The sequence below is a fragment of the Penaeus chinensis genome, chromosome 34 (genome assembly GCF_019202785.1).
Source record: "Penaeus chinensis breed Huanghai No. 1 chromosome 34, ASM1920278v2, whole genome shotgun sequence".
In the NCBI taxonomy this organism is placed as follows: Eukaryota; Metazoa; Arthropoda; class Malacostraca; order Decapoda; family Penaeidae; genus Penaeus; species Penaeus chinensis.
Window position 1 is genome coordinate 26,268,934 of NC_061852.1, and position 9,660 is coordinate 26,278,593.

A 9,660-nucleotide genomic window follows, 5' to 3' on the forward strand; every position below is an offset into this window, starting at 1 on the left:
ATATCAACGTTCATTTCTGTATTCCTAAAGAATCCTATTCACTGCCGTAAATGATACCGCATTTATATCTAAAAAAAAGAAAAAAAGAAAAAAGAAAAAAAAACATATCCGAGTGTCTATAAATCAATAAATTTCATATCAATTATTCAAATTACAGACGATAAAATCAACAATTCTCTTCACTACCCAGAAACATTATATCCTTTGCTTGCTTGATACATTTGACAGTAAATATTTTGTATCCAAAATTCAACCTTAACCTTACCTTGTCCTTGTTACAAGAGTTTGTTCTACCATATACCATACTCTGGTATAAAGTTGGGCCTCATAACACAAACGAAAACAAACATCATGTTAGTGTTGACAACTTTGCATCTAAAACAACTAAATCAATATTTGTGGGATAAATCAAATAACATTTTTGTAAATGAAGCAACATACAAATGTATATACATGTAGGTATATGTGTGTATGTATACACACACACACACACACACACACACACACACACACACACACACACACACACACACACACACACACACACTCTCTCTCACACACACACACACATACATATATATATATATATATATATATATATATATATATATATATATATGTGTGTGTGTGTGTGTGTGTGTGTGTGTGTGTGTGTGTATATATATGTATATATATATGTATATATATATGTATATATATATATATGTATACACACACACACACACACACACACACACACACACACACACACATATATATATATATATATATATATATATATATATATATATATATATGTATATATATATGAATATATATATACATACATTTATATACATATATGTATATATATATATATATATGAATATATATATATGAATATATATATATATATTTATATATATATATATATATATATATATTTATCTATCTATCTATATATATATATATATATATATATATATAAACACACACACACACGCACACACACACACACACACACACACATATATATATATATATATATATATATATATATATATATATATGTATATATATATGAATATATATATACATACATATGTATACATATATGTATATATATATATATATATATATATATATGAATATATATATATGAATATATATATATATATATATATATTTATATATATATATATATATATATTTATCTATCTATCTATCTATCTATCTATCTATCTATCTATCTATATATATATATATATATATATATATATATATATATAAACACACACACACGCACACACAAGCGATGATATGAATATCAATGAAATCATTTAGGTTAAAATAGATACACTGAATCAAATTGTACTTGACAACTTTGCCTGCAGCATTCGAAAACAATGATTCCAACACACAGGTAATAACAAAAAAGAAGCTGTACATAGCATTGTCTTGCCTTGTTTGTTCAGGATCAGCCAGGCTCCACACGCTATATCAGGTCACCATAAGGCTTTTTTCCTTCATCTCACTATCTCTCTTTGACTCTATTATTTTTTTTCTCCATTTTTTTGTAACATTTCTTTCCCAGTGTGACACAATGACGACATCGATTGTAAAGAACACGCACAATGCTTGGGCGGATACATCATTTGTAGAAATAATAAATACATTTCTCTACTCTCTCTCTCTCTCTCTCTCTCTCTCTCTCTCTCTCTCTCTCTCTCTCTCTCTCTCTCTCTCTCTCTCTCTCTCTCTCTCTCTCTCTTTCTTCCCCCACCTCATTTTCTCTCTTTTCATATCTATAGCAACTTTGAGCGCTACCGGGAAATATCACACAACTGGTTAAGAACAACGTCGGCGAAGCCATCAGTCGCACATGGAAGATTTTTTTACAAATTTGCATGTACTCTGCGGAAAAAATGCATGTTGTGTGTATACATACATACATACATACATACATACATACATACATACATACATATATATATATATATATATATATATATATATATATATATATATATATTGCTATGGCTTATGGTTCTGGTAATCATTTTTCAATTTTTTTTTTTTTTTTGTGAAACTGTATTAACTTTGATTTCCCGTGTATCTTTTAGACCAATTATGGCAAAGGAGATATATGCACTTCAGTTCACCATCTGAATTCTTTAGACCCCTCTTTCCTTTTCAAGAAACTTTGCTCTAAACACATTCTCTCTCTTCTTTTATAGCAAAAGGATGCAAAACAAAGCCATCGACATTTTTTGACAGGATGTCCCAATCTTTCTAATGTCCGTTTCCTTTCGATAGAGAAAATAGAAACAAGAGTATCGGCGAAATTTGAACTGGGATACAAGACATTCATCCACAGGTAGGAACTCTTTCATTCTTCACTCGAATTTTATCTAAAATTGATGGCGAAAATTCAGGCTGAAGAAAATACAGACACAATCCAGTAAGAACAGTAAGAACAGACACTAATTTTACCAACGATATCCAATATTGTTTCGCCCCCTTTTTTTTTTAAATGTACGAACTGTTTCTGTATTTTCTCCCAATTTGACACGTTATTACTTTGAATGCGCTAGCTTATACAAGATTTTGAGGAGTGTCACAAATGATATGAAATGAGCGAAATGTTGAAAATAATAACGACTTTGTGAATTTCAGGCTTGAATATCACATTTTCTTTGCTCGATCTTCTTCGGTAAACAAGCGACTTACTATACAATAGCTTCTCAAGAGATTGCTTTTGTACATATATTAAATCGATATATCTCCAAATTATAACCGCGATGGGCACATATTTCTTAAGGAAGTCATTAAAAAAAAATACATGGAAGAAGGCTAAAATGATACCTGACCAACGTAATTGAGATAAACAAGTACATTTTCAAAGCACATGATGAAATTGCTTGAGTTCTCCACAAAAAAAAATGAAACCAAAAGTTACCATTCAAAGAACCGGTACCCGACCTTGCTCGCAGATACTTCAAAATGTAGCCCATTGTTGAAAAATAAAATTCCCTATGTTGATCAATATTCATTAGAAAAAAAAAACATTTTGATTATATACGAATTCACAGACCATCCTCACGGCCACAAATGCAAATGACCCCCGAAAAAAATAATGATAATCTAAAGCATTTCGTAGCCTATAACCATGGATGCCTAATACTAGCAGAAGCCATTTATCAAAGTTCAACATTAAGTGTTAAGTATCACATATTATCTAGGTGCAGTGTTTCCACTTGGGTGTCTACATCACTCTCAGTCCTGACCTGAAGATTCAGATTTGGTGTATGAATCATGCGCGGTTCGACTCTCGACGCGTCTCCTCTCCAGGGATGGGACGCGCCGTGAGGACCTCGACTTTGCCCCACACTTTCAGGGTGAGTCTCTGGGTGTGGCGCTGCCCCGCCCACCAGAGATCGCTCCACACCTTTCTCTAGGCACACACTATATGAACTGGATTTTCTGAACGGCTGGAACTCGCCCTGGACCAGCGCTTGGCTAGAGAGTTCTTCCATGCTCCCGTGGTTGCACCGGCCCTCTGGCACGAAGGGCGCGTCCACTGCGGCCAGGGCGTCCCTCGTGGCGGGCCGGGGCTCGCTCGGGCCCTTCGTCACGAACGCCGTGGTCTGGTGGGGGCTGGTCCGAGACCGACGCATCCCGGACAACACTCCTGGGGGGTGAGGGGCACAGTAAGGGACATGCTCAGGGGAGGCAGAGTCCCCGTTGTCTAATTCTCTAACTGACTGATGTGTTGATATTTCAAGTGCTGATGAGTAATTCATGACATACAGCTTATAACATTTACGGATATTTGTCTAAGTACACGTAAACTCTATATACATGTTCGTAGGTTTACTATGTGTGACTGAAAAATACTGTTCAACGATACGAATCTCAAACTGACCAGATAAGGTTACTTCTACACAGTGAGTTTCGTAAGCCCACCCAAAGGAGGACCGAGCAAAGTACAAATTAAAGGAGTTGATAAGATTTATGTGAGGAAAAGGTGCTTGAAAGTACAAGGCAATTAATGTACATGAGGTTATGCCGTGGTGTCATTTTAGTACTAAAGCAAATTTCACAACAACTTATCCTAGAACAATATAAATTTTGTAAGGTTAATCATTTTCATTCTTGATTGAGTCTTTGTTTTAATTATATGATACTGCCTTGCAATTCAAGCATTTTAAGCTTTACATTATGCAAAAGCAGGTCAGCTACAATCTAGCTTATATTGCCATATATACATGATATGTGAATATACTTATGTGTGTATCTAAGAAAGGACGCACAATATAATGAAGTACAAGATATGTTGAAAGTCTGTACATTATTGTATATTTTGCAGATTATGTTTTTATCTGTTTGAACGGATTTCAGTGTGTCTGTATATATATATATATATATATATATATATATATATATATATATATATATATATATATATATATGTATATGTATATATATATATATATATATATATATATACATATATAGACATACACACATATATAGATACATAGAGAGATAGATAGATAGATAGATAGATAGATAGATAGATAGATATATAGAGAGATAGATATATATAGATAGATAGATAGATAGATAGATAGATAGATAAAATAAATATATATGTTTATATATATATAAATAAATATATATATATATGTGTGTGTGTGTGTGTGTGTGTGTGTGTGTGTGTGTGTGTGTGTGTGTGTGTGTGTGTGTGTGTATGTATGTATGTGTGTATATATATATATATATATATATATAATATGCGAGTATGCATACATATATTTATATGTTTATATGTTTACATATATATATATATATATATATATATATATATATACATATATATATAAATATATATATATATATATATATATATATATACATACATACATACATATATATATATGTGTGTGTGTGTGTGTGTGTGTGTGTGTGTGTGTGTGTGTGTGTGTGTGTGTGTGTGTGTGTGTGTGTGTGTGTGTGTGTGTGTGTGTGTGTGATGTATATGTATGTATATATATGAATATTTATATATATATATGTATGTATATATATATATATATATATATATATATATATATATATATATATATAAGTACATGTGTGTATATATGAATATATATATAAATATATATATACATACATATACTTATATATAAATATATGTGTATATATAAATATATAAGTATATGTGTATCTACATATATATGTGTGTGTGTTTGTTTGTTTGTGTGTGTGTGTATGTGTGTGTGTGTGTGTGAGTGTGTGTGTGTGTGTGTGTGTGTGTGTGTGTGTGTGTGTGTGTGTGTGTGTGTGTGTGTGTGTGTGTGTGTGTGTGTGTGTGTGTGTGTATGTGTGTGTGTGTGCGTGTGTGTGTGTGTGTGTGTGTATGTGTGTGTGTGTGTGTGTGTGTGTGTGTGTGTGTGTGTGTGTGTGTGTGTGTGTGTGTGTGTGTGTGTGTGTGTGTGTGTGTGTGTGTGTGTGTGTGTTTGTAGGTGTGTGTGTGTATGCTTGTGCATATCACTCCCTTACTTCCCTCTACAGGACGCGCACCTTCCCCGAATGCCAGACGCAGCATAGATACCAAGTCTATCTGAAGCAGTGCAAGTGCCAGCAAGAACAAATAGGTCACCACAGAAAGAAACGGAAAAAAACCAACGCCTCCACCACACACCTGGTCGCAGTCGAACCTTGGCCTCAGGCAAGACAAAATGACATGAAAAGGAAATGACATGAGGAGATGACATGAGAAGGAAATGATATGAGAAGGAAAATAACACGAGGGAGAAATAACTTGGGGGAGGGGGGGTGGGGTTGGGGGGGGGAGCAATCCTACGGCTCGGAAATAAACCAGAAATTATATTCATCATATGTTCTGTCATGCAAGAAATAATAAACTCACACAACGAGTGATAGCACGTGTTGAAAACCCACACAGGAACAAAATATTTTCTTCAAAAGATATGACAATATTATAATTTCGTTTGGCATTCCCAAAAAATCCAATGATAATAAAAAATCAACTCACAATATTTTACATTTAATAAAATGAACTATAAAATCTCAAAATTCCAGTGGCGAATTACCTTATCAACTCACAGATTATAAAGAGCTAAATACATCGAAAAAATATATGTATAGAAAAAAAAAATCCTACGAGGCATATCATTAAAAATCATTGTTAAAAAAATGTACAAGATTGTCCACTATCCATAAAGGAGAAAAAAATAGATCTATACATTTGTAGTATAGCCATCAGGGGAGAAATTCGTCCCCTAGTAAAAGACATGCTGAAAATTCTTCACCAACAACATACAGTATTTTGTGCATGCAATATCTACCCTAACAGTCTTCGTTGCTCGTACTTTAAGCTGTGTGATGGTTTTCTTTGTATATTTGTTCTTTTCTTTTCTAATTCTCTTTCTTTTCAGTTCTTTTTCTGTTTATCTTCTCTTGCTCTCTTTCTTTCCTGGTCTTTCGGTCTCTCTTTCCTTCTTCCTTTCTTTTTTTCGTTCTTTCTTTCTCTCTCTCCCTCTCTTAATCTTTCTTTCTCTCTCTCTTTCTTTCTCTCTCACACTCTCTCTCTCTCTCTCTCTCTCTTTCTTTCTCTCTCTCTCTCTCTCTCTCTCTCTCTCTCTCTCTCTCTCTCTCTCTCTCTCTCTCTCTCTCTCTCTCTCTCTCTCTCTCTCTCTCTCTCTCTCTCTCTCTCTCTTCCCTGGTCTTTCGGTCTCTCTTTCCTTCGTCCTTTCTTTTTTCGTTCTTTCTGTCTCTCTCTTTCTCTTTCTTTCTTTCTCTCTCTCTCTCTCTCTCTCTCTCTCTCTCTCTCTCTCTCTCTCTCTCTCTCTCTCTCTCTCTCTCTCTCTCTCTCTCTCTCTCTCTCTCTCTTCTTAAAATTTGTGCTTTGAATTTCACTTGTTTTGTGGACACATATATCACTATCATTTATCTACCTATTTATTCATTTTCACTTACTCTCTCCTTCTCGCTTTCTTTCACTTACTCTCTCCTTATCGCTCTCTTTCACTTACTCTATCTTTCTCACTCTCTTTCACTTACTCTCTCCTTCTCGCTCTCTTTCACTTACTCTCTCTTTCTCACTCTCTTTCACTAACTCTCTCCTTCTCGCTCTCTTTCACTTACTCTCTCTTTCTCACTCTCTTTCACTAACTCTCTCCTTCTCGCTCTCTTTCACTTACTCTCTCTTTCTCACTCTCTTTCACTTACTCTCTTTCTCTTCTTTGGCTGAAAAGTAAGAGCAAAGACCGCCAACACATAAAAGAGCATTTTCTAAGTTCCAACATTCAAGGACATGCACAGGTTATATGTATATATAAATAATAATGGAAATAAGAAGAAAAAATAATGGGCCAACTTAAAGATAATATAATGCACACAATATACACTTCTTAAAAAAAAGAAAAAAAAACATATGAAAATAAATATGGCACTTGAATGAGCAAAGGAAAATTATCACTTTTATCAATGGATATAAAGTGATAAGGAACTTGTTTTCGATAACACATACTAATTGAGACAGTAATTAAGTAGCGCCAAAAGTTATCATTTGCATTTTCCTTATTGAAGAAAATGCTCTAGACAAAAAAATATAACTGTGTGAATACATATATTTATATCACATTTACAGACACTGAGCCTACTGTTGTGTAAATTGCATTTTCTTTTTTTTTATTATTTTTTTAAGAAAACAAAGAAAAAAAAAATATGAATATGAAACTAATGCTTAATTAGGAATGTATTTCTTTGGTCCTTTTGAAAAAGTTCTCTTCTAGAATTGTTTATTTTGTGCGTTAGACATATGATCCTTATATTGTGTATGTGTGTGTGAGTGAGTGAGTGTGTGTGTGTGTGTGTGTGTGTGTGTGTGTGTGTGTGTGTGTGTGTGTGTGTGTGTGTGTGTGTGTGTGTGTGTGTGTGTGTGTGTGTGTGTATGTCGTTTAGACCCCCACTCTTGCCCAAAGCAGTTGTCGCTCCGCCAGTCCTCGGAGTACGCGCAGGACCTGCCTCGGACTGACAACATGAAGGAGAAGAGAAATAGGCGCAGAAGGTGCAGACGGCAACCGGAAGTGCAAGTTTATATTGCAGTTTAGTTAATGCTTATTTCTTTCTTTTATAAATCTAGTTCTACTCTAAAAAGGATGATTTTTAGTCATTACCTTTTTTTTTTTTTCTTAATTAATCATGCTCTAAAGCTAGTTTAGAAACTTTAAGCTAAACTCACAAACCAGAAATATCACCAGTAGCCACACCACCTCGCTAGCCTTCAGGAAATAAAGATTTTTGTAGCCTTTTCATGTGGAAAACTCAATAAGAGTGAAAAAATAAGACTTTCTGAGCAACGGGGATTGTGATCTTGTTGTGAATATGCCAATTGAGGTCTCTTTTAGGGTGTGTCGTATTTTTTTTTTTTTTTTATGTGTATGTAATAAGAATGTATTTGTTAGTGTCGTTAAAGTTTGAGGTACTGCGACAAAGAATTCCTAATTCTCGAAAATTATAGAGAAGTTAAAACGAAAAAACAAAAAACAAATCGATAATTTGTAAAGACAAGTAATGCAAACGAAAGGAAAATCAGGTGGTTATTCCCTTGTCGAAATTTTCAAAAGGAAACAAAAGATAAACGGATACAAAATAAAAAAGAAAATAAAAAAAACGAGTTAAAAATAAATAAATATGACTAAAGTTCACGCACACACGAAACAACAGAGGAACAAGGCAATTCCAAACACAGCGAAACCAAAAATCAGTATAGAAGAGCAGTTGCCGTGAGACCTGTACTGAAGGCCAGCTGTGAATCCAGAGGTGACGAGGGGGCGTCTGTCCACACAGCACCAGGGGGACTAGTGGCTGTGATGGTGGAATTTGTGGTGGCAATAGTTGTGGTTGTGATAGATGTGTTGGTACTGAAAGGAGTGGTAGACAGGGTAGTGGTGGTAGTAGGAGTTAGATCGTGGGGGGCAGCGCCTGTGATGATGGACACACCCATGAGGGATTTGTCCGCCTCGTGGGACTCGCTACAGTTGTCCTTCCCGATGCCATAGCCAACTCCTCCGCCCCCTCCGCCGCCCCCTCCTCCTCCTCCTCCGCCGCCGCCTCCTCCCCCTCCTCCTCCTCCACCGCCTCCACCGCCTCCTCCACCGCCTCCTCCGCCGCCGACGCCGCCTCCGTTGTCACACTGTTGGCCAGCCTCCCGTTGGAACTCTGTGCGGTCACGCTCGCTCAGGGGCACCTGCCAAGACCTGACGTTAGAATTACTTCAGCTAAAATTGGTTACAAAATGCGGTAATCTAAGACTGCTGTGTGCTCAGTTGTTTATAAGTGTTTCTAATTGCCATGCTTCATAGGGCCTGTTATCTTTTTTTTTGTTTTGTTTTTTTAAGTCTTTTTATAAAGTCATTGTAATCACATGTGTTTCAAAACAGAAAGACATTTTCTCTATAGTGTACCCGTTGTATGTAAGAATCAAATACCTGAAATCTGCACTTGAATTTCGTTAACATAGGACATATACTGGTTAATATCTATTTTATATAAAGCTAATATAATATCATCAAAGAACTTGACACTGACCTTAAAAATGATCTTAAATTATTCATATTCATATTATCCATACTCAGATAAAAAAAT

At 35.0% G+C, this 9,660-nt stretch overlaps 1 protein-coding gene across 2 annotated transcripts in view; it reads right to left on the reverse strand.

Annotated features, from left to right (window-relative positions):
- Positions 1-1,280: 1,280 nt before the first annotated feature.
- Positions 1,281-9,660, reverse strand: part of LOC125043776 — a 112,188-nt gene continuing 103,808 nt past the window's right edge. Inside the window, exons 6-7 of one of the 2 annotated variants that reach the window (XM_047640055.1) lie at positions 9,016-9,262; positions 1,281-3,670 (exon numbers count right to left, since the gene is read on the reverse strand). In XM_047640055.1, coding sequence (XP_047496011.1) covers positions 3,207-3,670; positions 9,016-9,262 — 711 coding nt within the window. In that variant the 3' untranslated portion in view covers positions 1,281-3,206. Of the gene's footprint in view, positions 3,671-8,805; positions 9,263-9,660 lie in introns of both variants that reach the window. The other variant, XM_047640054.1, reaches the window with a different exon arrangement.